General features: G+C 41.9%; 1 protein-coding gene across 3 annotated transcripts in view; it reads right to left on the bottom strand.

Annotated features, from left to right (window-relative positions):
• LOC111863495 (BAI1-associated protein 3) overlaps positions 1-27955 on the bottom strand; it is a 214944-nt gene that overhangs the window by 52536 nt on the left and 134453 nt on the right. For all 3 annotated transcript variants that reach the window (XM_023849845.1, XM_033751088.1, XM_033751087.1), the window contains exon 6: positions 25-259. In XM_023849845.1, the coding sequence (XP_023705613.1) occupies positions 25-259 (235 nt within the window). The remainder of the gene's footprint in view (positions 1-24; positions 260-27955) is intronic.

Raw genomic sequence — 27955 nt, forward strand, 5'->3', positions numbered from 1 at the left:
CTATAAGCCCTATGAAGAACTCGCCTGTGGTGTTTCCTCAGCTTCTCATGTGGTGAGTCGTGCTTGTTGCCTGACTCCGGCTCAACTCCGCTGTCGGACATGGCGCGAGCAGATCCCGAGCCAGCTGCCGCGTTCCTAGGTGACCCTGGAGGGGTTTCTCTCTGTGGCCCGCCGGACGCTGATGACGATGGGGCCTGAGGTGAGGGTGAGGCCACAGTGCCAGGTTGAATTCCCAGCATGCAGTATGGATCACTGAAACCTGTAACACCACGGACAATCCGGCGTCAGACAAAACACTGCTATATAAAAACTGAATTCTTATAACTAATAAGACAATAAGGGAACCGGGATAGCTCAGTCGGTGGCTTAAGTTTGCTTCCCGGCGAGGAAAAGATATTTTTCTTTGGTCCATAGCGTCCAGAACGGCTCTGGGGCCCACTCAGTCCCATATTTAAAGGATGGTGATGATTAATTCCCCCCGGGGGGGGGGGGAAAGTGGACAGGGAGTGAAGCTGACCATTCACCTCCAACTAGTGCCGAGGTCAAGAATTGTGGAGCTATTACTCCACTTCCCCATACGTGGCGTGGTGTTTAATTAATTTAACACAGGGATAACTTTATTTTGAATATTCTAAGTTACATATTTCTAAAAACGGTTCAACATATTAAATCAGACAAAGTTTACACAAACTTAAGGGAAGTACAATAAATCACTGCAGGTCGCGGTGCAAGGGCCGAGAAGGCCCACCCCTCATTCATTCATTCATTCATTCATACACAAATTTAAAATAAGGAATTTTTCTAAGATAAAATAAGAAGCCTTCTTGAAGCCGATTCCAGTGGTAAGCACGCCAATGGGGAAGTCACAACTTGATACATCTTCCCTTGTCACTGCAGAACAAATGAAGCCATTATGCTACTATCCACGTGGCGGATATTGAAGCAGAATTCTGCAGTACATTCTGATGTAACTTCACAACTAAACTAATTACATCCTTCTCGAACCCCAACTCCACACCATAGCCAGCAAAATTACGTGCAGAAAAAGAAAATTAATTCCAGGTAGCAACATCAACGTAATCCTTTTACGTATTTTATTTCCATTGGGGGGGGGCGGAAGTATATTTGATTAAAATATGACACGAAATCCAAGTGCAAAGTTCAATCTCTGAGGTAATATTACCTTTATACCTCTCGGCAAAGATTAAGTCGAGTTGGATCTGAAGTCAATATAAGGAGTCCTCCTTTTTCGGGATATGGTACCGTGAAGTCCGGCAGAATTTCGCCGACGTTTCGGGCGAAACTTATTGTCTCTATATACTAGCCTGAAGATAAAAGGAGTAGGCTCCTCTGACTCAATGTTAAGTATCTACAAACTAAGGGTGTCACAGTCTAAAGGACTAAAACATTAATTTTGTACCCCATCTTTTGTGGATAACTTTATGACGCCGTCTGTACCTAGACTTATAATTGTACTGTATTTGTTGTAGTTCTAACTGTATTTACATTGTATTCATTGTGTATAGTGTGTCCTTCCTTGTTTTGCAGTATTTTGTGCCGTGTTTTGTTTGAGCGTGGTGTGTTATTTGTGTGTTGTGTCTTACTGTAGGATCACTACCACCAGGTAAACCCAATTTTCAATTAAAATAAATAAATAAAACAGACTACACAGAATTGAATGATATGGCGACTAACGAACTGAAATAGATTTGAAACCAGCAAGAGGTGGGAACCAAGAAGAGCGTTTTGTTGGTTATCTGATCGGTTTACTCTTCGACCTTGAAGAAGGAAACAGTACTTCCTTTCGAAATGTTGGTGAAATTCTACCACACCAAACCACACGACGGTACATCCCAGAAGACAGTAATCTGCACAGTATTGAACACAAAATGGGAGGAATTTCTCAAGCAGCAATGCGACTAACAGCTTTCCAACAAGGGCCTTCTTCATAGTTAGTCATTTAGTCGTTATATGGCAGTGTGTTGCGGTATTGCCCTACATTTGAGGAGGAGTGCGTAGACAGCATGAAATCGGATTACGAAACAAGATGCTTGTAGGAGACACTTGGCAAGCCCCAAGCGCTCCCCTGACGCGAGAGGGGAAGTCCTACATACCTGACATCAGGAGTCTGAGCTGGTTAGCCATCCAGTTTCATATTCCTATTAGTGTCTGTTATTTAAGTGAAGATTCGCAATGATAAATCTATCAAATTTAAATGTAATTTTCCAAAGAACCACATGTTCTAGGTTTATGAAATTCGACACACGTAGTTAAGAGCTACCTAAATATGTTTTTTTTTTGCAGCGTATTAAACTATCCCTGTAACAGGCCATGAAGACCCATAGGGTTGTGAGAGTTCGAGGCTCCCACATTTTCTAGACAATTGGCTCACAGATAGCGGTAAGGTTGTCAGGCTTACTCGCCGGCCGCCCTTTACCCTACAGGAAGATTCCTGGTACTCATTTCTGTTAGAGGCTGAGTCGACCCTAGGGCCATAATGCGGCTGGAGGGATTAGGTCAACTGAAGGAAACCACCTCATCGGGACTCGAACCCACTGCCTTCCGGCTTATAGCATAGTGTCTCAACCAATTACGCTACCGCCTGCCTCCTTTGCAGCGAATTACATGTAAATATATTTTAATATTTTATCAGGAAAAAATCAAACAGTATAGCTACATGCTACGGACTGGACGACCCAGTTTTGACTCCCGGCAGTGTAAAATTTTTCTCTTCTTTACAGAGTCCAGACCGGCTCTGAGGTCCACACAGCCTCCCATCCAATGGGTGCCGGGAGCTCTTTCGCCGAGGGAAAAGCGGCAGGGGCGTGAAGCTCACCACTCACCTACAACTAGTGTCGAAGTCAAGAATGGTGGAGCTATACCTCCACTCCCGAATAAGTCTTAATGGCATATTACTGAACTAATTAATCACAGTGTCAACTTTACCTTATCTAGTTTTTTTTAAACATCAAAACGAACCATAAAAAATTTAACAGATGTTCTTTGGGTAGTGAAAAATGTGGTAAACGTTTCGGATGAATCACTTCTACTTGATTACGGACAAAGCAGTTTCCTCCGAAACAATATTAACCATCTACCACACTATACGGTGTCAGAACTCATAAAATCACAATATAAATTTCTCAACACCATGAGAACCTCAGATCTGGTTCGCAAATTATTTTTTCAACACAGCCTCCCAGAAGACTAGAATACGTATATGCTTAAGGCGGGATGAGTTTTCCTACCGCCAAGCGAACCGGCGCTCTATGGTAGTTCCTGTTCTATCAAATTTAAATGTTGTGTAGATTCATGTGCTTTGAGCGCCGGACATCTGGCAGACAGAAACTAGTGATGCTGCAGACAGAAGTGTGCGCTTCTATAGACAGTTGATAGAACGAGCCAGGAAATATACACATAGCGTTAAAATTCTAGTACTTCCGCTCGCTTCTTTTTTAATTATTTCTAAAGTCGTAAGACTTACTGAAAAAAACATGTTTGCCATAAAATCACGGTAAAATCTGCGATATCCGGAAATATCTGTTGACCGGAAATGGTCTAATCGTGAATGTGATGATTACAAGAGTGAAATACGGATGTCCTGTTTTGTAGATTATGCATATCCAACATGTTACGTAAGTAGTGATAAAAAGTGAATAGAAAGTGACGCAGGGAACACAGGACAGGATAGGTAAAAAGATAAATTTGTCCCTGTACGTTATGCGTTCAAGTTCTAAGGTCTCAGATTTTTTTCTCACACAATAATCATACAAAAAATTTGAAACTTCTGTCACTTTTCAACGTAATCTCCCTGCAGCCGTACACATTTTTCATAACGTCGACGCCATGATTCCATGGCCGCGCAAACGCTTCTGTAGGAGTCTGTTTTGACCACTGGAAAATTGCTGATGCAATAGCGGATTGGAAAACGGCATCCATGTCTCATCCATTGTCACAGTTGATGAAAAGAAAGTCCCATTCATGCCTTAATCATTGCCATGCGTGCAGCCTTGTGGTCATCCGCCAAAATTCGTGGAACCCACCTGGAGGACACTTTCCGCATTCGCAGGTCTTCATGCAGGATTTTGTGCACAGATCCCACGGAAATGCCAACTTTGGGGGCGATGTTTTCCACACTCAATCGGCGATCCTCCAAAACAACTTTCTCAACTCGCTCGACCATGTTGTCAGACCGGCTGGTGCGAGGCCGAGATTGTTTTGGTTCGTTGTCACACGACGTTCGGCCTTCTTTGAACTGTCGCGCCCACGAACGCACATTTTTCACATTCATGACACCATCACCACATGTCTCACTCAACTGGCGATGAATTTCAATGGGTGTCGCACCACGCAAGTGGAGAAAACGAATGATTACTCGCTGTTCTTGTAACGAAAACGTCGCCATTTTAAGTATCAAAAACACTCCTCACACTCGCCGCTACCACTAGAGTTCTGAGTGCCGTAGAGTTCTGCCATCTCTGTCACGCATTCACAAAGAGTGCACACGTATTTTAAACAAAACCGCATGTGTCTATCTGCTCCCAGTCCTGAGAAAAAAAATCGGAGACCTTAGAATTTGAAGCCCCTCGTACATAACTAATTAAGGACTACGCCAGGCGTATGGGGGAGTGGACGTATAGGTATATGTTTTCTTGGTCTCGGCACTAGCTGGAGTTGAGTGGTCAGCTTCACACCCCGGCCGCTTTACCCCAATTGAATAGGAGGTTGGGTGGACCCCCAGAGACGGTCTGAACGACGTGGAGAAGAGGAAATTCTTGACCCTACCGAGACTCGAACCCTGACGCCTCGGTTGTCCAGCCCGTAGACACTCGCTATACCGACTGCGCTATCCCGTCTCCTCCACGACAGGATATCTAGTGACAAATTAAATTATCCTCAATTATCCTCACGAGGCTGAGTGGACCCCGTTCTAGACCCACAACTTCTTAGAAAATATGGTAGCGCCGGGAATCGAACTCGGGATCTCTGAATCTGTAGCCAAGAACCCTGACCACTAGATCATAGAGGCGGTCAAACACGACGTTTCGGAAACACCATGGTCAGAATCCTTTAGAATCTGCTTAAAACAGTAGGGAGTTTATGAGATACAGTGATGTCACATTGCTTATAAAGAAGAATTTGTGAACTGCGTCAAGCTACGAGTGCGTCCCTCGTAAACTTATTTTCTGATGGCCCAGCGTATTTTCCCTTTCCTGGAAATATTTGCATAGCAACGTCAGCAGGAATCTCCTGTCTATATTTGAACTTGGAGTGAAAGAGGGACGATACTCGTCTCAATGTTTCAGACGTGAACCTGTTACCTTTTAATTAATTCGTTAATTAACTATCGGAGTTCTTGTTTACATGTTTCTGAGACGAGGAGGACACTTTAATAAGTTTATATTTCTTTCCCTCCATCTCCGATTGCGATGTAATGATCACCAACATTTTCAAGTGGCAAATCAAAGAACGAAGTAACTTTCGTTATTACGCAATTCATTTCAGTCAAACTTACATTACATTTTAATATTATATAAGTCATTCCGTTAAGAACAGAAATAAATAATATATTTTAAAAAAATATCTTAATTACCATTAATTTGTCTCGCATAATTAAATTAAACGTAGTTTGTAGAGAGAGACGAGGACAGCCTCTGTGGTCTAGTGGTCAGAGTTCCTGGTTACAACAGATCAAGAAATCCCGGGTTCGATTCCTGGTGCTATCAGATTTTCTGAGAAGTAGCGGGTGTGGAACGGGATCCACTCAGCCTCGTGAGGATAACTGAGGAGCTACTTGAATGGAAAAGTAGCGGTTCCGGTCTAGAAAACCGAAATTAACGGCAGTGGGGATGCGTTACGCTGACCACACGACACCCTCTATCAGCTAAAGTTGGCACTTACTTCGCCGACAAGGGGCGGTCGTTCGGTCGGTATAGTTCGCTTGAGGAATAAAGCCACGGAGTTTGTTTTTGTTTGTAGAGAGACGATTCATAAGAATATTGCAACATGTACGTTGCTAGAGAACAGCTAGGTAAACACGCTCCCGCAACAAAAATTCTTGGCCAACAATAGGAAAAGGGATTTCCATTGCTATGCAACGAGCAGTAAAAAAGTTTCGTCAGCAGTAGAGGCCATGTTTTCTATGTGGTCCGTGCCAAACCTATACATATAAGAAGGAGGGAAGCCTGTTCGAGAGGATTCGTCACGAAGAAGTTCAAGGCAGTTCAGTAGTTGATATGTTAACATGACTAAGTTTTCACTGTAGCATAAGATCCGTGAGTTAGGCATGATCTGCTCTGTAAAGCCTGTACTGACAGAGGACTTGTGTGTAAAGCAAAAGGAAGACTTTTCGATAACACATTATAAGTGCGAAATATACACTTGACGAAAGGTCGAGTGTATTCATAAGAGACAGACCCATCTTCTCGTCAGAGAGGATGTTACATAAGGACTATTACCGCAAGAGTCCAGTTGGAAAAAAAAATCTCTGGTCGTGGGCTTCAAGGGGCCTGATGCCAAGACGAACTGATTGCCGGTAAACCGCCAGTCGTAAAGTGACTCTGACTCTGACTCTGACTGTTGGAGAGGATTCGCACGAAGACGTCGTTCAAGGCAGTTCAGTAGCTGATATGTTAACCCTGAGAATGTAATAACGAATTGTAGTTAAGACGTGTGAAATTATTCAATAAATCGAGTTATTAAATCCGGAACCCGTTATTTATTCTCGCGTTACCAGGACACGTGACAATATTTCTTTCTCGGGTAACTACAGAATCTCATTTCGAAAATTATTAAATGTGTGAGAACATATACATGTAGGGTTCTGGCGGGAAAGGCAGAAGGAAATAGATCACTAGGAAGACCTTGACGTAGGTGGAAGGATAAGAGTAAGATGGAGCTTAGAGAGATAGGATGGGGTTGTATGGACTGGATTGATCTGGCTCAGGATAGGAACCAGTGAACAGTTCTTGTAGAAACGAGGAAATGAAGCTTCGGGTTCCATAAAATGTTGGGAAATTCTTGAGTAGCTGAGCAACCGGCGGCTTCTCAAGAACGGCTCAGCTCCACGGAGTTAGTAAAAAAAATCGAAGTGAAAAACATACACCAAATCCAATTTCAAATATAAACATTTACATAATTGTCATGTGGAGTCTAGCACTCCCAATTGCTCTTGGTGTCCATTCTAACTTGCATTCCTTACAACTGTTTACACTCTTTATGTTATGTTTGAGAAGACAGATATTAATAAAGTCCGGGTAAATGATAATATATGAATAATGCAGAGGGCTAAACTGAATTTCTTTGCGGTCAGCTTCCGGCTCTGGGGCCACAGTTTGCTCGCCTCTGATCAATACCTTTGATGAACAATTTTGCAATGTACAGACATGAATACGAAATGAGGATTCGAAACTGTAGACTAATGATCGCATTTGAAATCTCTGCATGACCGGAAAAGTGGGGCGTCTCGATCCTTTTTTCACGGCCATGAACTGGGATAGTTCAACAGGGTTGAGCGGGAGAAGAGAGACCTTCGTTTCTTTGTGCAGATAGCCAGTAGCATCCACAGGCCTACCTTTCATACATCTGCGAGTTACTTAAGGGCGCATTCAGTATTCAGGCTATACAGATGTCCCAGGAGGAAAGGTCAATATTCTGGAAGGTCACAGTAACGGCCATTCTATTTTTTTATTGCTAGTGGGGTGGGATTAAGTCCCTTGTACTGCGGCCACTTCTGGCCTATTGTACCAGCCCCAGATGATAGGTGAGGGTGATTGTGGAGCAATTTGTGGAATGAAGATTGGCAGGGGAAACCGAAGCACTCGGAGAAAACCTGCCCCAGCGCCAATTTGTCCAACAAAAATCCCACTTGACAAGACTCGGGATCGAACCCGAGCCGCAGCAATCGGCCATTCTAAGCAATAAAGTGTATATGTCCCATTGTGAACGGTTTCCGAGATAGAGCTATATCACTGTACAGTACACTGTACACTGTACAGACCAGCAACACACCATGTGAGACACTACCACCTAAAAGGACACCTTTTCAAACGGACTGACCGATGACACAACCTGTGAAAGTGCCTACAAGAAGATGAATCAGCCACACATATCCTATGTGATTGTGAGGCCACAGCTTATATAAGATTTTGTCACCTGGGTCAGTTCTTCATGGAACCAAGTGACTTTTATGACGCCCCCTTACACACATACATACATACATACATACATATATACATACATACATACAACAGACCATGTCCTCACACGAGTTGCAAAGTGCTTTGATGTTGACGCTGGAATTTTCGAAAATGTATTAAACTAGGAAAGTTGTGCCGATTTATCATTTGAACAATACATAAATACGGGTGTTAGAGAGAGTAGGGCACGCCGTGGCGTAGTTGGTTGAGGCACTATGCTACAAGCTGGAATGTCGCAAGTTCGGTTTCCGATGAGGTCATTGGATTTTCTTAATTGACCTAATCTTTCCAGCCGCACTATGGCCATGGGGTCGACTTAGCCTCTTAATAGAAATGAGTATCAGGAATCTTCCTGGGGGTTAAAGGGCGGCCGGCGAGTAAGGCGGACAACTTACAGCCATCTGTGAGCTGATTGTCTAAAAAATATGGGGGCCGCGACGTCTCACTAACCCTATGGGCCTAAACAGCCTGTTACAATGATAATATTAATAGAAATAGTACTTCATACGGCTTTCTTATCAACAGTTTTGGAACTGTGCAGTGAAATAACTCTACCTCGAAAACCCTTCAGAATAGGACACACACACACACACACACACACACACATATATTGTCATATATATATATATATTGCTCAGAATTCCTGATACTATGACCTCCCAGAATATTGACCTTTCTTCCTGGGACACTTTGTATAGCGTCGGATGGTAGGATGAGAGATGAATTGAAAGGATTTGGATGGAAGTGGTCGTGGCCTATATGAGGAATTATACCGGTACTGGAGGGACTAACATAAAACACTTCAGAAAGTTTTGCCGGTGTCCCGACCGAGATTCGAAGACAGCATCTCTCAAATACAACTGTAGAGCGTTACCGCTAGATGAATGTGTACGTGGCTGGCAAATCCATTCTGCATACGAGGGGCGGTTGCCGAAGTGGCGAGACAAGCTGCATCTGGCTGCAAACTCGATATGTTCTCTGAGCTGCAACTTAAACACTCTTACATGACTTTGAGCGGCGGTGCTTAAGAGAGAGAACAGCTCCATGGCTCTGTGCGTCCTCCACGCTAAGTGCACGAGTGATCAATAAGCAACGCAACTGTTCCCAGACATCCAAGGCTTCATACCCGCTACAACACTTACGTGTCTGGAACCCAGGAAAAAAAAACAACTTGGAAAATATAAAATTTAATTTTTGTGCATTATTGTGTAACGCTGTTAGCAACTAGTTTTCAAAACTAGAATTTTACCGGTGGTTTTGTATGGGTATGAAAATTGGTCTCTGACATTAAGGAAGGAACATAGACTGAGGGTGTTTGAGAACAGGATGTTGAGGAGAATATTTGGACCGAAGAGAGATGAAGTGACAGGAGGTTGGAGAAAACTGCATAATGTGGAGCTTCATAACTTGTACTCTTCTCCAAGCATAATTAGAATGATCATGTCAAGGAGGATGAGGTGGGCAGGACATCTAACACGAATTGGGGAAAGGAGGAATACATATAGGATACTGGTGGGAAAACCAGAAGGAAAGAGCCCATTAGGAAGACCAAGACGTAGGTGGGTGAACAATATTAAAATGTATGTTAGAGAGATAGGACGGGATGGCATGGATAGGATTGATCTGGATCAGGATAGTGACCAGTGGAGGGCTCTTGTGGACACGGTAATGAACCTTCGGGTTCCATAAAATGCTGGGAAATTCTTGAGAAGCTGCAGAATTGGCGGTTCCTGAAGAAGGGTTCAGCTCCATGAGTACGTAAGCAGATTAGCAGCTAGAAAAATGTACCGTCAAATATTAGGACAGATGAATGATTAGCTGGGAAGGATTTGGAAATAAGCGGTCGGGACCTTATAGAATATAATATAGGTAGCGTAGCTGGTTGAGGCACTATACTACAAGCCGGATGGTTACGGTTTCGATTCCCAGTGAGATCACTGAATTTTTCAGTTGACCTAATCCTTCCAGCCGCACTATGGCCCTGGGGTCGACTCAGCCTCTAACAGAAATTAGTATTAAGAAAGGGCTGCCGGCCTTAGGGCTGAACTCACCGCCATCAGAGACCCGATTGTCTAGAAAATGTGGGAGCCTCGACGTCTCACAACCCTATGGGCCTCCACGGCCTGTTACTGGGATACCATTACCTTTTATACTATATTACGTATAACACGGCGTATCTAGCCTGGCCAGGAAAAGGGAATGTTTGCTGTTGGACTATAAGGTCTCAATTCTGTTTATGCTGTTTGGTTTTTCGAAACAAATGGCCACTGGCAGACCAGGCCATGAGGTTGCATCTCCACATGACCTTACTTCTGACTCACGGTTCGTCGTTTAACACTTCTGAGGAAACCTAAAGTTGACCTTAAGCTTATCTAAATACCACAACATTAAGATTTATGGGGTAGTGGATGTATAGTTCCACGCATTCTTAATCTGGCACTAGATAATATGAGTGTTAAGCTTCATACGAGGACTAGGTAAGTTACTCCAATGCTTAATTAAGCATCATACCATGGAGACTTATGTAGCATGCTTATCCTTGGCACTAGATGGAGGTGAGTAATCAGCTTCATGCATTGACCGCTTTAACCCAGGGGAAATACCTCGCAATACCCAATAGATAGGCGGTTGAATGCTGCCCAAAGCTGGTCTCAACGCAAAGGAGAAAAAACGATCTTTTGACTCTGTTGGGAACTGAGCTCCGGTTCCTCTCTCATCAAGCCATTAGTCTAGTCACTATAATGACTGAGCTATACCGGCTATACATACGTCTAATTTATATAAACACCAATTTTGTACACAAATAAAAAAAAACACGTTTGAAATGCACACGTAATTCAAATTGGAGTACACCTTTCCTCTCTTTACTACCTTTACCTTCTTACAGAGCTAGTGGAATTCGTTCCAAGCCCCCGTAACCTAAATGTTTTCAGTGTGCTGCTCAGTAGTTGTTGCTGTACATGATTCGGACTTGTCTAAATGGAAGCTACAACAAACAGCTTTTATTTGCACTGGCACTCGGCCTAGGTTTGCATTTACAGTAAAAGGTTATTTCAATTTTCCATATGTTTACATAACGGCCTCTTTTTTTCTAGGGCCCTTCATATTATTGGTTATTTACAGTTAACTTCTTTACAAAGGAATTTCAAGAGACATATACGTTTCATCTCTGACATATTTTCTTTTACTGCTGGATAAAGCTCAATGCAGACTCGACGTAGATATGCCACGAATAAGCACCCTTAATGAGAGGTACAGCACAGAGGTAATGCCCAGTAATTTGCTTCCAGACCATTAATATTTGAGTAATATATAACAAAAATTATTCCTCTTTTCGTTTCGACGAAATCTCTAATGTTCTACTCTGAATTAGATGTGTATATTGTGTAGTTTATAAGCCATAGCGTTTCTTACCTTCATATGCGCCAGGTCTGGAAGTCGGGTAGATTTATCGCTCGATTAAGTGTCCCAAAATTTGCTTTCGCGCATGCGTCACCTTTAAAATTTTCCATTTGACTTAGTTCAATATTCTCTGTAAACAGATGTCCTATATCCGGGTTATGTAGGCTACGAAAGGCAAGCTCAATGCAACACTGAAACATCCTGCGTAGTCCCGTGTAATTACCGATATAAGGCCTGGCGTAAAGAAGAGTTAAACTGAACATGGAACTGGAGAAAGTTCCCATGTTTTGAAAAAGAAGAGGATATTTTTCCCAAAAGTTCTAATAATCCCCTCCATAGCCTCTGTCAACAGCCCAGCTTCAAACTTTTCTATTTGTTACAGAAATGTTCGTTCTCTGATTAATTCCGGGAAGTACACTAAGGAACAAAATTATGTAAACAGGAAACAAATATTCGTGCATATTCTTTTCGGTTGAATTATATTTCTCTTATTTTTGTGTAGGTTTATTCTATGACACTATCAGTATCTAGACTGTACATGGTTAACTGCTATAATAATTGACTATTAAAAGATTAGAAAGGGAAAACCCCCTCTCCTCTAATTAAAGTTCTATCCCAGTACATGCCTGGAGAGACTGAGGAGAACTATGAAAACTCCAATCATAATAACTGAGATTAGAACAAAGGACCTCCTAAATACAAATAAAGAAAGTTATCGGTGAAATAACCAGCTCGGTAATTCTGTTTTTTGTTTTTTTTTTTGCATTAAGTGTTTCCCATGTAGAATTGCTAATTTTACGGTCCCTTTCAATCTATCGCGTCAATTCTGAGCACCAGAATTTTGTTTCCTATATACGTATTTACGCTCATTTAATTCAAGTCAATTTTAAACAGGCTTAAGGACAATACTGTCACGTGTAAGGAGTAAGTAACTGTAGCGCTATCGCTAATTCGTACATTCTGCAATTCACTACAGCACGCACTAAGTCTTCTCAGTCTGCTGTGTCTTCACCAGTCGTTGTCTGATAACGGCCCCCAACGGCGGACTTTCCACCTGCTCTGGGTCTCTGAACTATCCCCGTGCCCCAGCTACCAGCTCATAACCGCAACGGCTTGCAAGGACTGAACCGCAGCAATCATTAACTAACTCACTCACTAACAAATCCGTTCCATTCCACTGCATTGCACTAACTGAACCGAACTCGGCCGGTCGAGTGATATAGCATCGAAACAGAACACACAGAAAACGCCGCTTCCAACAATACTTCCACTGTTTCGCGCAGGCCGCTGCCTAGCGACGGTTGAAGTACTGTTGCGTATTTAAGAATCTGTTTCCTAGCAATGGCCGTTCTCTCGTTTTTCTGTTTCACAGTCGTTGTCTAACAACTTGTATATATGCCACAACTTTAAAAATAAATAAATATAATTTCTGTCTTTTATTAAATAAGCAGCGCGCCATGAAGACGTGAGAAGGAATGGAAGTGTAGCTCCACAATTTTTAACCTCGACATTAAATGCAAGTGATTGGTCTTCTTCTCCGGTCTAGAAAATCGAAATTAACGGCCGTGGGGATTCGTTGCGCTGACCACGCGACACCCTCTATCCGCTAAAGTTGGCACTAAACTTTGCCGACAAGCAGCGGTCTCTCGGTCGGCATGGTTCGCTTGCGGACTAAAATCACAGAGTTTTTTGTTTTTCTTATTGGTCATCTTCACGCTACTGCCGCTTTACCCACGGCGGATGAGCTCTTAGTACTCATTTATAAGATACTGGGTGGGCCCCAGGGATGGTGTGAGTGCTAATTAGGAGAAAAAATCTCTCGATCCTGCAGAGAATCAAGCCTTTATTCCTCGGCCACACAGGACATAGCATCGTCGGTATAAGAAGTTAAGGTAACATTAAAATACAATAAAACATATTCGTAAAAATATATCACATCAGTTTTTAAATTTACATTACTTCAATGTTCCTAATTTATTTTTTACCTCGTACAATCAGGAGCCGGGACGGCTTAGTCGGTATAGCGACTGGCTACGGGATCGACGACAGAGGGGTGGGAGTTGAGTCCCGGTAGGGTCAGGAATTATCTCCACGTCGTCCAGACTGGCTCTGGGGCCCACGTTTCCTCCTTTCCAATGGGTCTTTCGCAGGAGGTAAAGCGGCCGGGGCGTGAAGCTGACCACTCACCTCCAACTAGTGCCGAGGTCAAGAAAATGTGGATCTATACATCCACTCTCCACGCGCCTTCATGGCGTAGTGTTTAATTAGTTAAGCATAGGGACAACTTTACCATTTTACTTACATCGTAAAAGCAACCGGTATTTATTAATATGTTTTATTGTTATCTGTTCTATTCTGTGCGAATTCCATAGATTCTACTACACAATAAAACATGTGCATTTTGTGTTGGAATTTACTTTTCCATGAGGGCTTTAAATTAAAGCTGTAAGCATGTATGGTTGCTGAGTAACATGTGAAGCGTAAAATCAGTTTGTTGAACTACACGCAGATGTCGTTGTGTGTGGGATTTCTAAACACGCACCAATGTCCATAGAGACACAGTGCTGAACATCCTTATCTCCTTATGGCCAGTTCCCCATCTCTGTCACACTAAAGCAGTTGTCATGACGACCGCTCACTGCTGACCAGTCGACAGAGATGGCAGGGAACATTTCGTTGAAGAGGGAAGGTTCATTAGGATAACTGAATTCAATTGTGGACAGACGCGTAACACGTCATTGTTGTGGGGACAGGAAATGGCTTGCGGTTGCTACAGCCACATAAATACAACCCTTCCCAAACCGAAAGATAAAATAGCAAGCAGCAAAGACAGGGTTCTGCTTTTTAATTAATTCTTGGGATAGGGTGAGGCCGATTCTATTTGCTGGACACTATTTGTTCCACTGTAGCAGCCCCGGATGCTTGATAAATATGGGACATTCACTGAAATGGAAATTAGCAGGTGAAACAGACGTACACGGAGAAAACATTCCACACTACTTTTTTCCTCCATATATCCCACGTGATCTGACCTGAACCCGAGCCTCCAAAGTGGGAAGTCGACGAATGACCGCTTTAGCTATTGAACGGCCGAGGCGTTTCCTTACAGCTTGATCCTTCCTGGTTTCTCCTTTGGCTTATTTTCACCGTGAAGATGCAGGCAATATGTTCCTCCGAAATCAGAGGAATTCTTACCAGATTACACGACGGCAGGTCCCAAAAGACAGTCACCGCTGAGAGAACCCCAAATACAACATTTACTGTAAACTTCTTGACTATCTTTATTAATTAATTTAAAGTTTCCGTTATCACAATAATTGAACGGGTGACGAAGAATTCTACAACACGCATGACGCGACTGAAACTAACACTAAATCGCTGTCATTCAGCAACAGAAATTGAATAACTTCACGGTTGTAGTATGGTTAACTACACAACGGTTTCCTCTGTGTCTAGTGGGGCCTATGATGGTGCATGTGACCTTGAGACTGTTACCCTCATCACTGACTGGACAGCCCTGCGTGGCCCTGGCCTCAACAGCCTCATCCATTCATCCCTACTCATTGTCAGGCTCTGGCAATTCCTCTTTCCTTGGTAAAGTTGCCCCTGCGCATAACTAATTATCACTACGCCATGAAGGCGTATAGGGGGAGTGGATGTATAGATCCACATTGTCTTGACCTCGGTACTAGCTGGAGGTGGTCAGCTTCACGCCCCAGCCACTTAACCCCCGGTCACTTCACCCCCGGTACCCATTGGATAGGAGGTTGAGTGGTCCGCAGAGCCGGTCTGGACGACGTGGAGAAGGTAAATTCTTGACTACCGGGACTAGAACTCCGATCTCTCGGCCGTCCAGCCCGTAACCAGTCGCTATACCGACTGAGCTACCCCGGCTCATAAGTCCTATATCCTGGTCCACACTGTCCTCCATCTCAGTTTAGTTCTTCCGATTACCTTTTTTTTCCTTCTGGCTTAGTGCCAATCATTCTCTTAGTTCAGCGATTATTAGCCATTCGCATGAAATGCCCTGCTCATTTGCAGTCTGTTAATTTTAATATACTTCACTACATCGTGCTCAACATATAAGTTATGTATATATTTCTATTTATCCTGCACATACACCAAGATACTCGGGATCACTGGCTTTTTGGACTTTAGCCATCATCCGGCATTCTAAAGAACACAGCTCTTTGGAAATAATCTGTTTTCATCCTCAGGTGAGGGTGTCAGAGACATCTAGTTTATCCGGTGCGTTAGAAGGGGTTAACCTCAGTCACTAGACCAAACGTTTCCTCGTCTGAAGCCGGAAAAAGTTCCAGTTTCCGAAAATTTTTTTCTTTAGAACACCGGATGACGGACAAAGTTCAAGAACCCAGTAATCCCCAGTGTTACACAGCGTCGTCATAGGCCTCTAGAATACACACAATGGTACTCTTCAAACTGATTTACTTAAAGATGCCTAGCGCCAGTATATACCAAATTATAGTTTTGCTTGTGGTTCTGTATGGGTGTGAAATTTGGTCTCTGACATTAAGGGAGGAACATAGATTGAGGGTGTTGAGAACAGGGTGCTGAGGAGAATATTTGGACCGAAGAGAGATGTTGGAGGTTGGAGAAAACTGCATAATGAGCGCTTTATAACCTTTACTCTTCTCCAAGTATAGTTAGAATGATCAAGTCAAGGAGGATGAGGTGGGCAGGGCATGTAGCACGAATGGGGGAGACGAGGAATGCGTATACGATATTGGTGGGAAAGCCAGAAGGAAAGAGACCACTGGGAAGATCAAGGCGTAGGTGGAAAATATAAAAAATGGATCTTAGAGAGATAGGATGGTATTGATTGGATTGATCTGGCTCAGGATAGGGACCAGTGGAGGGATCTTTTGAACATGGTAATGAGCCTTCGGGTTCCATAAAATGCTGGGAAATTCTTGAGTAGCTGCAGAATTGGCAGCTCCTCAAGAAGGGCTCAGCTCCATAAGTAAGTAAGTAAGTGCCCTCCCGTTTGCCCTCCAAGGTGGAGGTTATGCCCCTAGAAATATGAAGTTACACTCAGCGAACGCTCTGCATGCAGCACCAAGTGCTGATTAGTATTCACATGGGTCACGTACTTTTTTCTGTGTTGTATCTCTTCTGTGCAGAGATCGATAGGGTTGGAAGGATCCGTTGAGAGACAGCTGTACAATGATATCCTTCTTCCATAGGATCAGGAAAGCTCCGTTTCAGAACCCTGCCTCTCGTCTTACAGTTTCATATCATCTTCTCAGTATGCTGCTGGTAAGGACCATCTATCTTTAATAGTATCTTGGTGCTTAAAACCTCTTAATGAAAGGGCCTCAGCTGGTCTGACGAATATCATTTCTGATGCTTCAGGTATTCTTAAATGTTTTATTCTCATATTTGAAACCGAATTTAATTGCCGTGGTGATTCGTTGCGCTGACCACCCGACACCCTCTATCCGCTAAAGCTGGCACTAACTTCACCGACAAGCGGCGGTCGCTCGTTCGGTATAGTTCGCTTTAGGACTAAAACCACGGAGTTTGTTTGTTTTATTCTACGAATGCGATTTGCAAAATGTAACAGAATTTATAACAGTTTGATGCATATGTTTCTTATAAAGATTTAAGAATTCATTCGTACCTCAAAGGAAACCCGCTGCGACTGCAATTTGGCAACGAACTGTTAATGTAGTTTAGATAAAAAGTCATTGTTTATTCTAAGAATCACAAGAAGATACTGTGACATGTACAGCCGTTACTGTGCAATAGGCGAATAAACAACGGCGTTACGCAACCCGTTTCTAAGCACTGAATCGGTAAGCACGTCCTGCTGCAACGAATACGCACACAACAATAGAGTTACTGTTAGAAACAGTGTATTCTGCTCGGTCCGTGCAAAGTGGTTATAAAGAAAGACAATTGGGGCGATCAAGTTAGAACCCGTGTGGATGTAAATCCTGCGAGTCGTAGGAGGCGACGAAAAGGTAAGTGTCATATCTGAGACAGTAAAATATGGTCGCGAGTCCCAACGGATTCGAACCCGAGACAGACTGCGCTGACAAGGACCCATAGCATATACAAAAGACAGACAGGTACTCTCGTCAGAGAGGGCGCCTCACAAAAACAAGACCGTAACTGCCAAACAGTAATAAATATATGGTCATGAGTCCCAGATTGGGCTCGACACCAAGACTGAGTGACTGACTGACTGACCGTCAGTCGCAATGCGACTTTGACTTTGACTTGACCCAGTCAGATGTCAGTTGGAAGTCCGGCTGTGAAGAGAAGACTTTATATATGTTGAAGTTACAGCGAGACTGTTATAACTACAGTGTTAAAATCCGTTGCCAGTATACGAGTAACGAAGGCTGGAGAAGACCTTCTTTTTATTGTTAGTGGGGTGGGACTAAGTGCCCTGTACTGCGGCCACTTATGGCCTATTTTACCAGCCCCAGATGAAAGGTGAGGGTGATTGTGGAGCAATTGGTGGATTCAAGATTGGCAAGGGAAACCGAAGTACTCGGAGAAAACCTGCCCCAGAGCCACTTTGTCCACCACAAATCCAACTTGACCAGACCCGGGATCGAACTCGGGCCGCTGCGGTGGGAAGCCAGCGACTAACCGCTTGAGCTATGGCGCGGCCCTAGGGCTCCTGGAGAAGACAGCGTGTAGTGATTTGTGAAGTGTGGAAATCATTGATAATGTTATAGTTAGCTGTAGTTACGAGTTGGCCAAAATGCGAAGTTATTTGTATTATAAAAGCAGATGGTGCATGTACTTATATGTTTAATGGCCGTGTTTTTAAACGCTTAAGTAACAACATCAGAGTCGAGATTATGTGCTCGTACCACTGGATGAAGGAGGAGTTGGAAGGGACGTAGAAAGAAAAGGTCAGATAATATTCCATCAGTTACCTAAAGTGACTGAGAGAAACCACAAAAAAGAACTGAGCCAGGAAATCTGTTGTCCAGTACCTCCCGAAAGCAAGACTGGAGCAATATCGCTAGACCAACCTGTTCGGTTTACTGACTGCATGATCTTTCTAATAGTTTTATAGGCTTCCATAATATTTAATGCAATTCTGTCATATGTTACATTACTTCGCAGTTGTTTCTTATACCTATTCACGTTTTAAACACACGAAACTTCTTCAGGAGCTATATATGAGCCTGTCGCATCAGGAATATCCGAAATGTGATAATTAAAAGAAAGCAGTCTTCTGGGATTTGGCACCGTGTATATGTGGTGTTAACCGACGTTTCGGAGGAACGTATCGCCTCCATCTTCAGGGTAGAAGAAAAAATATAAGAAATCTGCAAGCGAAGAGACCGTGAGAACCGGTATACCGGTTGGAAGATGGAGGCGATACGTTCCTCCGAAACGTCGGTTAACACCATATATACACGGTGCCAAATCCCAGAAGACTGCTTTCTTCATAGTCACCGCCGTGAAAGCCTCAAATCTTACATAATAATTAAAACCTTACTTGTTATGCCAACAGATTTTGTATTGTGTACATACTGCTATGAACAGACTCAATCTGACATTTATGATTAGTTCTGTTGTGACAGTGCACCGTAAAGTAGTAATTTGATATAGTAAAACGTAAACTCATTTTCCTTACTCTGTCAGCAGTCAAGAATGGATCCAAGATTTTTATTAAGTTTGGAAGCTCGGAGAGGCAGCTCAGTTCAGCTCAGCTCAGCTCCGCTCAGCTCAGCTCAGCTCAGTTCACCTCAGCTCAGCTCAGCTCAGCTCACCTCAACCCAACTCTGCTGACTGCCTTCTCTTGTTATTTCTTGCTTGGTGTATTATTAGGCACTAAAAATGGGAGCGATATTTCGTCCGAAACGTCGAAATCTCAGATGATGCCCGAGACAACAGTCGAAAGATTTTTATGCTGCTGGCTTCGACGCACTGGTAAAACGATGGGACAAATGTATCAATGTTGGAGGAGGATATGTCTAGAAATAAATATTTCCCCCCCCGGGTTCGAATATCTCACTTTTATGTTTTACATCCATTTGTGACCTATTTACTGACTCTCCCTCGTAGAACATCATTCTATATGAATTATTACCATCATTCAAGCTATGTGTCCAGCCCATCGTAATGTCCTTAATTATACTAGCATAAAAATTATAGGTGATTTCAATAAATGAAGATTTTTTTGTTAAGTGTAAGCCACGAGGCTCGGATATTTTCCTGGTTTTACTAATTTGCAGGAATAACAAATGTCACGCTACATGTGACACAATTTCCACTCGGCGGTTCGGTGAGGTCGCGAGGTACGACTGTGATCAGAAGGTGACACACAGGTATGGCGCTGGCCGGGTCGAGAAAGAATCGATTTAGCGCTTGAGCCGGGGTAGCGTCTGTGAGAAAATGTGGCAACCCACAGATAGGAGTACAAGCAGGCGGCCTCACAGGCAGACAAGACAGCGACTTGCTGGACTGTTGTGTTGCCTATTGTTAGAAATATTTTCTGACGTTTCGCAGAAGTCTACTGCCGACATCTTCGGGATCTTATTCTTCTCAACCCCTTTCCGAAATATATTTATTAAATATAATTTAAAATTACATTTCATAATTCTTGCTACGCCGGTCACAGTAGCCGCGCGGTCTAAGGCATGAACTGTCTTCGCTCGCTCGGACACTGGGGTCGTGGGTTCGAATCCTACTCCAGGCATGGATTTTTGGTGTGTGTATGCGTTTATTCTGTGTTTAGGTAGGGGCCTTGCGACGGGATGATCACTCGTCTAATGATTCCTACCATATGTGAAGAAAGATTATGGAAATGAGTGAGAGGCCAGGGCCTTGAATGGGCTGGAAGATAATTGAAAAAAAATATTGTCACAATCTGATTCCTTTCTTGTCATTTTTGCCCAACCATCTTCGACTGCCATTTTCAGAACTCGACCCATTTCTAGACAACAACTAACTGCTCCATTGGAACTTTTCGTTATATAGCCTCGGGACGGACTCCACGGAAAACACCGTCTTCTATTGTACCGTATTATTTTAGGCATGCTTACTGATCCGTTGCCTAATAACAAACGTCTTAATGTTGCTCGCGATGGCTCCCGCGGGAATGTGTTTACCGAGCCGTTGTCTAGCAATGGGTCTATATGTCACAATACCTTTGACTATCCGTCATTATAGTAGTGACGTAGCTATTTACATCATCGTTAGAAAATTACTAAATCCTATTTTCACTAACCGTAAGGGCCGTAACTGCAATACCAGAAACCTCATTGAATACACATGATACTACGTCCGTCTGGTTGCGATATGACATATAATCGAAGATGTTTTAGGCAGGCTATATATGTAATAAAAGCCGGTCACGGTAGCCGAGCGGTCTAAGGCATGCATTGTCTTCGCTCGCTCGGAAGCCGGGATCGTGGGTTCGAATCTCACTCAGGGCATGGATGTTTGTGTGCGTTTTTCTGTGTTTGTCTACAGGTAGAGGCCTTGCGACGAGCTGATCACTCACCCAAGGAGTCCTACCGTATGTGTAAGATCTAGTAAACCGAAGTGAAACGGAGAGTTTCATGGAGGTAGGCCTAGGCCCAAAAATTGGGGCTGTAGCGCCACAGAAAAAAATATATATGCAATAAACAAATTTCAAGATCAACTGAATACCACATGCATAATCTAATGAATATGTGTATTTTAAAATTTTCCATTTTGTGGTTATTGTACAGGGTGATTCTAAATTATTGTCGGTGTTTTCGTGGGACATAATTTTTCAAATCGGAAAGATTAAAACGAAACTACTTATGTAAAATAAAAATACAACTCAAAAAGTTTAATTACTTATAGAATCAATGCTGCAAAATACTAAACAACTTCAATATACGCAGTTTTATTTTACTGTTTCCTGTTTAAAAAATATATGCCACTGAAACCTCGACAATAATTTAGACTTAACTTGTATTTCATAATAAAAACATCGTGTGGCTAGTTGTTATGGTTTTGACTATATAACAATATGTCACGTTCACGAAACCGGTTAGAGCTGTTGAGGTTATACATGTAATGTCTAAACTCTGAGCAGAACTGTCTTCTGACATTAGTCAAGTAATTCAGCATCTCTGCATATCCTGTTCCCCTGTCACTGCGGTCCATGCTACGTAAGCATTAGCACTTAGCATGCACAGCCTCTGACAGCGCTTTCATACATATTCGCATTTGCCGCATGTAGCTAATGACAAAACGTTAATTAAACTAAGTTACAAAGTCAAACGAGTAAATCATTAGGTATCTAGAAATAACACTGTATGATATAATATAGCGTAGTTGGTTGAGGCACTATGCTACAAGCCGGAAGGTCGTTAGGTTCGATTCCCGACGAGTTTATTGGATTTTTCAATTGACCTAATCCTTCCAGTCGCACTATGGCCCCGTGGTCGACTCAGTCTCTAACAGAAATGAATATCACGAATATTCCTGGGGATAAAGGGTGGCCGGCGCGTAAGTCTGACAACCTCACCGCCATCTATGAACCGACTGTATAGAAAACGTAAGAACCTCGACTTCTCATAATACTATGGGCCTCCACGGCCTGTTACAGGTATACCTTTATTTTTTTATATATGTATATATACATACATATCTGGCTGCGGGATGGAAGACTGAGGGGTCGCAGTTCGAGTCCCGGTAGGGTCAAGAATTTTCTCTTCTCCAAATCGCCCAGGCCGGCTCTGGGTTCCACCCAACCTCCTATTCAATGGTTACAGGGGCTTTTTCCCCAGGGGTAAAGCGGTAGGGGCGCTGACCACTCACCTCCAGCTAGTGTCGAGGTCAAGAAAATATGGATCTATACATCCACTCCCCTATACGCCTTCATGGCGTTGTGTTTAATTAGTTAAGCACAGGGAAATCTTCACTTTTATATAGATATATATGCATATAGTAAACAGTATATGTGAATGGGTGGCCGGTCACGGTAGCCCAGCGGTCTAAGGCATGCACTGTCTTCGCTCGCTCGGAAACCGAGATCGTGAGTTCGAACCCCACTCAGGGCATGGATGTTTGTGTGCGTTTTTCTGTGTTTGTCTACAGGTAGAGGCCTTGCGACGAGCTGATCACTCGCCCAAGGAGTCCTACCGTATGTGTAAGATCTAGTAAACCGAAGTGAAACGGAGAGTTTCATGGAGGCAGGCCTAGGCCCAAATTGGGGCTGTAGCGCCACAGGGGAAAAAATATGTGAATGGGTAAAGTGTGTATTCTACTCAGTACAATAGCAGTGTGTCACACCAATTATAGAACGTAATATATTTAGTGAAATATGAGCATATGTGACCAATAGCGATCAATTCTGCGCAGCTACAACCGAACTTAATGACTACAGCCTTACTTAAGGTGTAGGCTAACCCACCAGAAGTTGGCGACCAATTCGACGGAATGTCACTGAAGTTCGCGAGGCGCTAACTGGTCAATGACGTCTTCGATTGGGTTACAGACTCTTCAGATTTAGATAATTTCGGAATTTCAAACAGACCCAAGTACTTATTACAAAATGAAAGAATTTAACCTGTAGAAAATTAAAATAATTCACATGTATTTAAAAGTGTCTCAAAGTATATTTATTCAGAACAATGGAATTACGAAACAAATTCGGGAGGATTTTCAGAATCTAAAACTTTCGAAGAAAAATATTCGAAATGTGCATAATAAATACTGACACCTCGGAAAATTAGAAGATTTCTTGAATTTAAAAAGTGAAAAAATATTTTGAATTTTTGAAAATATTTTAAAATGTGAAAAATAAATTTTGAGAATATAAATAAACAGTAAATATTTCAGGATTAGAATGCGCAGTTTCATGCTCTGTTCGATACTGTGCGGTGTTATGCGTGTAACCCTCCCGCCCCCCCCAAAAAACCAAAATAATTTTATGTGACGAAACTTAACCGAATATTGCTCAATCTTAGGATGTGGACTATGCGACTTGGTTATGGCAAATATCCCCTTGCAATAGTTGAGTAGTTGAGAAGTGTCCACATTTGAAAACAGATTAAAATTACATGAATACAGACGCAGAACAGAAAGCAAAGCTGAGGTTACAATAGGCATATGACGTCATCATACAACAGAAATGGCGTTCCTACGTCACGAAACACTGAAACATACAAGACACAGCGTTAGAAGCAAAGAACGTCCAAGATTATCTGTTGAATTCACAGTTTCTGAGACTAAAATATGTCGCTTTCAGCTTGAAATTTATTTTAACTTGAATGTCCGAAATAAGTGTAACTTAACCCATCGTCTCACAGAACAGTTTATGAATGAAGTTTATTCAAGGTATAAAAAAATAGATCTCAATGTTGGGCCGAATATTTATAAAAAATTTGGTTAACATATTTGTTACCGTTCGTGGAAATAAATTATGATTGCCATTGGGGCGATCAGGGGGAAAACCTGTCATTTTCATTTGAGGGGAAAAAGTCATTATAGAACAAAGATGAAATATACCAACTATTAAGACGAAAATTTAAAATAATTTTCAAAAATTATAATTATAATGCTCTTCGCCAAACATAATTAGAATGATGAAGTCAAGGAGCATGAGATGGATAGGGCATGTAGCATGCACTGGAGAAAGAATGAATGATTTTCATGGGAAAGCCGGAAAGAAGGTGACCACTAGTAACACCCAGACGTAGGAGGGAGGAAACTATTAAAATGGATGTTTGAGAAACAGGATTGGATGGTATGGATTGGGCTCATTTGGCTTAAGATAGAGACTAGTGGCGGGGTGTTGTGAATACGGTAATGAACCTTCTGGTTCCATATTTTGTTAATCTTTATAGTACAAATATTCTAAGGCGATCAGTTAAAACAGTCTTAAATATAAGTTTGTAAGCAAATTTTCTGTTTGTCTTTCCTTGGAAAACATGGCTTCCTCTATTGGAAAACTGGCCAACCTCCTCTCCGTCGGAGGGTTCTGGCAGTGCCTGAGCATCTCCGGATTAACATAGGCCGCTAGAAAATACTGCATAATTGTTAGGCATATTACCTGCAACATTATGTTGCTTTGTAGTTGGGAAATTTAAAATTTGAATTGATTTAGGGTGGGGCAAGCGGTAGCGTAGTTGGTTGAGGCACCATGATACATGCCGGAAGTTCGCGGGTTCAAGTCCCGACAAGGTCATTGGATTTTTTCAGTTGACCTAATCCTTCCAGCCGCACTATGGCCCTGGGGTCGACTCAGCCTCTAACAGAAATGAGTACCAGGAATTAAATAAATAATTTTCCTGGGGAGTAAAGCGCGGCCGGCGCGTAAGGCTGACAACCTTACCGCCATCTTTGAGCCGATTGTCTAGATAATGTGGGACCCTCAACGTCTCACAACCCTATGGACCTTCACGGCCTGGTACAAGGATAACTTTATTTTATTTTATTTACTTTATTGATTTAGGGTAGAATTATAATTCCTGTGTTCAGCAGAATATAAAAAAACATAACTCGGCAACCCAATTATTTCTGTATTACAATTCAATACTAATATCAAAATAAGGACTGCAACATTTTAAGAAACCAAAAAACTGTTAATTTCAAGAACTGGAAAAAAAAATTGTATTTCATCGTAACAATTTCACTGGTTATGAAATGTAACCACGGTTCACATAATGACACTCGATTTACAGTTTTATATTTAAAATTCATCTTCTCTTACAGCCATTTTGTGCTCTGTCCATTCGTTGGTTCAGAAAATTCTCAGAATTTCCATAAACATCTACTCTCAGGTCTTCCTGCATTTCTATTGACACCACAAATGTGTAATTTTAAATACAGCCTCAATAATCCGAACTAATTAAAGCACTGGTGTGTTAGGACTGTAGAATCATCCGGTTTACTGAACTTCAAACAAACAAAATCGAATCGTTTAGTAAAGATATTCATTTAAGATAATTGTAGCTATAGTTTACACAAAAATAACTCGCGGAGGTTCGACTACACGCCGATTCGGGGCACGCGGTAACATTTTTCGCCACCCAGAGAGGCAGGTTCATTAATATATTATATCGTGTTTGACAAGAATTCAATTTTACTCCACAGGAGTAAAATAATTGCACTGAATTTGTAATTTTTGAGATGCTGATTTGGGGAGGTATTACTACTAGCCAATTCGGGTTATTGGGAGATTGGTTTTAGGCGGGTTCGAATTAAGAACGTTCCAATATATTGTTCTTTCTAACAGTCTGGCTACATGTTCCCTCAAAGTCATAATTTTAATGTAGTTGGACATGGTTATAGTTTGGGGACTGTCTGTTTATTAAATTTATTAAATTTTACTTTTTTAAAGTTCAAAATTTATATCCGACAATTCTTTCGATTTTCGTGATTGTTTTCAAACGAATTCATACGAATTCTTGGACAGCTACATCAAATAGAAAACGCACTTTTCCAAGTCATTTACTGTACATAGCTAACTTCCTTCCCATTCGCCCATGTATGAATCCTTCAATAAAAACATTCCTTAGGAATCTAGCCTAATGTTGGATCTTTATTAATTTCTTCATTATAGGCACAAGTGTATTTAAAACCAAACGTGTCCCAGTTTCCTTGAAAACAGAGGCATGTGTATCCTAAAACCTTGAATAAACTTTTGTGTTTGATATATGATGTTAATATTCTTGGACATTTTATACTGTATGAGGATAAAACTGGCACAAAGCTGTGGGTGTTTGTTTTAGAATCACCAATCGTTCCAGCCATGACAGTGACGGTGGAAGCCGCAGCAGTTCCGCCATCTTGCTGCAGATCTAGGCTCGCCTCCCGACTCAACATACCACTACCGCTTGACAAATAAACTAAGGAGCGAATCTCAGATTCAGCAGGGACCAATCCCAGCAGGCAGTAGGGGTCGCTGAAACCTGCAACCAGCATAGTACGTGTCAACTGTTTCGGTTCCCAAGATTGAATTTTCGACTAGTTTGGGCTGAAATAAAATAGACGACACAAACTATAAGGTGTTCCATCTAAAAACAAGTTACCATATTTCTAAATTAAGAAATCATAGGAGAAAATATTAGCCTATTTTGGGTTGAATCGATCAGAATGTCTGATGATTTGATGAGGTCACACATAATATGAAGTAAAAATATTAATAATATATTTACATTTTTTAGAAAAATCTTCGTTTTATCAAGACATACTCAAATTTCGTAATTTATACAAATATAACTTAAACTTTGGATAAGATATTACAAATATCTATAACTTTAACATCGACATATATCATGAAAAGTCCTTTTTTGTGACCTTAGGGCTGAAAAATGTAGGATTGTCTTAACAAAATATTTGATGTACATGTATTAAGAGTTGTATTGTGATATCCCTTGTATACACATATGCATTAACACTTGTGCAGTTAAATCACATACTTTTATTCATAATTTATATTAGCTTATAATCTATTTATATTCACTTCTGAGTTGTGAGTGACTAGCGTCACTTGCTACAAGGCACTGAAAACTGATTACGGCAGTGAATACATAAAAATAAGAAACATGATGATGCAATGAGTTTTAATTTTCGAAAAAACACGCAGCTTTTGTGGAAGTAACTTTCTGTACAATGTAAACAAAGTTATACTCCATAATATAGTATACATAATTACTAGTGACCTTTTTTGAAGTATATTAAGCTCACTTTAAACTTCAAATACTGAAATTTAGAATAGTGGAAGCTCCCCATGCATAATTATCAATACAATCTGTGAGAGGGTTTACACGACGCACTGAATAGTCCATCTCTGGCTTTATTCAAACTAGGTTTTATTATGAACGAATGTGACTGAATTGTCCAGCAACATTTAATGGGATGTTCCAGGTCTGATTTTGATGAGAATTGTGAAGGGGCTTGTGGGATATATGGAGAAGTTCATTTATGGCTCTATGTAAATTTGGCTTTATTATGTATCGAAAAGGATCAATATGGTTGAAAATCGGAATTGCGCTAGAGTTTCAGCGAAAGTCACATCTAGTATTATGAAAATATATTCAAGAATCCATGCGTTGAAACTATGCCTAAAACAGACAGGCAGACAGACAGATCTCACTCCCATAAGAGGAGATAACTAATGTGAAGAATCTCAATGCTGAAGGATGAACAAAAAAACTCCGTTGCCTGTAGTCCGCAAGCGAACTACACCGACCCAGCGACCGCCGTTTGTCGGCGAAGTTAGTGCCAACATTTGCGGATAGATTGTGTCGCGTGGTCAGCGCAATGGATCCCCATGGCCTTTAATCTTGGTTTTCTAGACCGAGCCGTTATTTCCTTGAAATAGCTCCTTAATTATCCTCACAAGGCTGAAAGGACACCGTTTCAGACCCACCATTTCT

The sequence above is a fragment of the Cryptotermes secundus genome, unplaced genomic scaffold (assembly GCF_002891405.2).
Source record: "Cryptotermes secundus unplaced genomic scaffold, Csec_1.0 scaffold34, whole genome shotgun sequence".
Classification (NCBI taxonomy): domain Eukaryota; kingdom Metazoa; phylum Arthropoda; class Insecta; order Blattodea; family Kalotermitidae; genus Cryptotermes; species Cryptotermes secundus.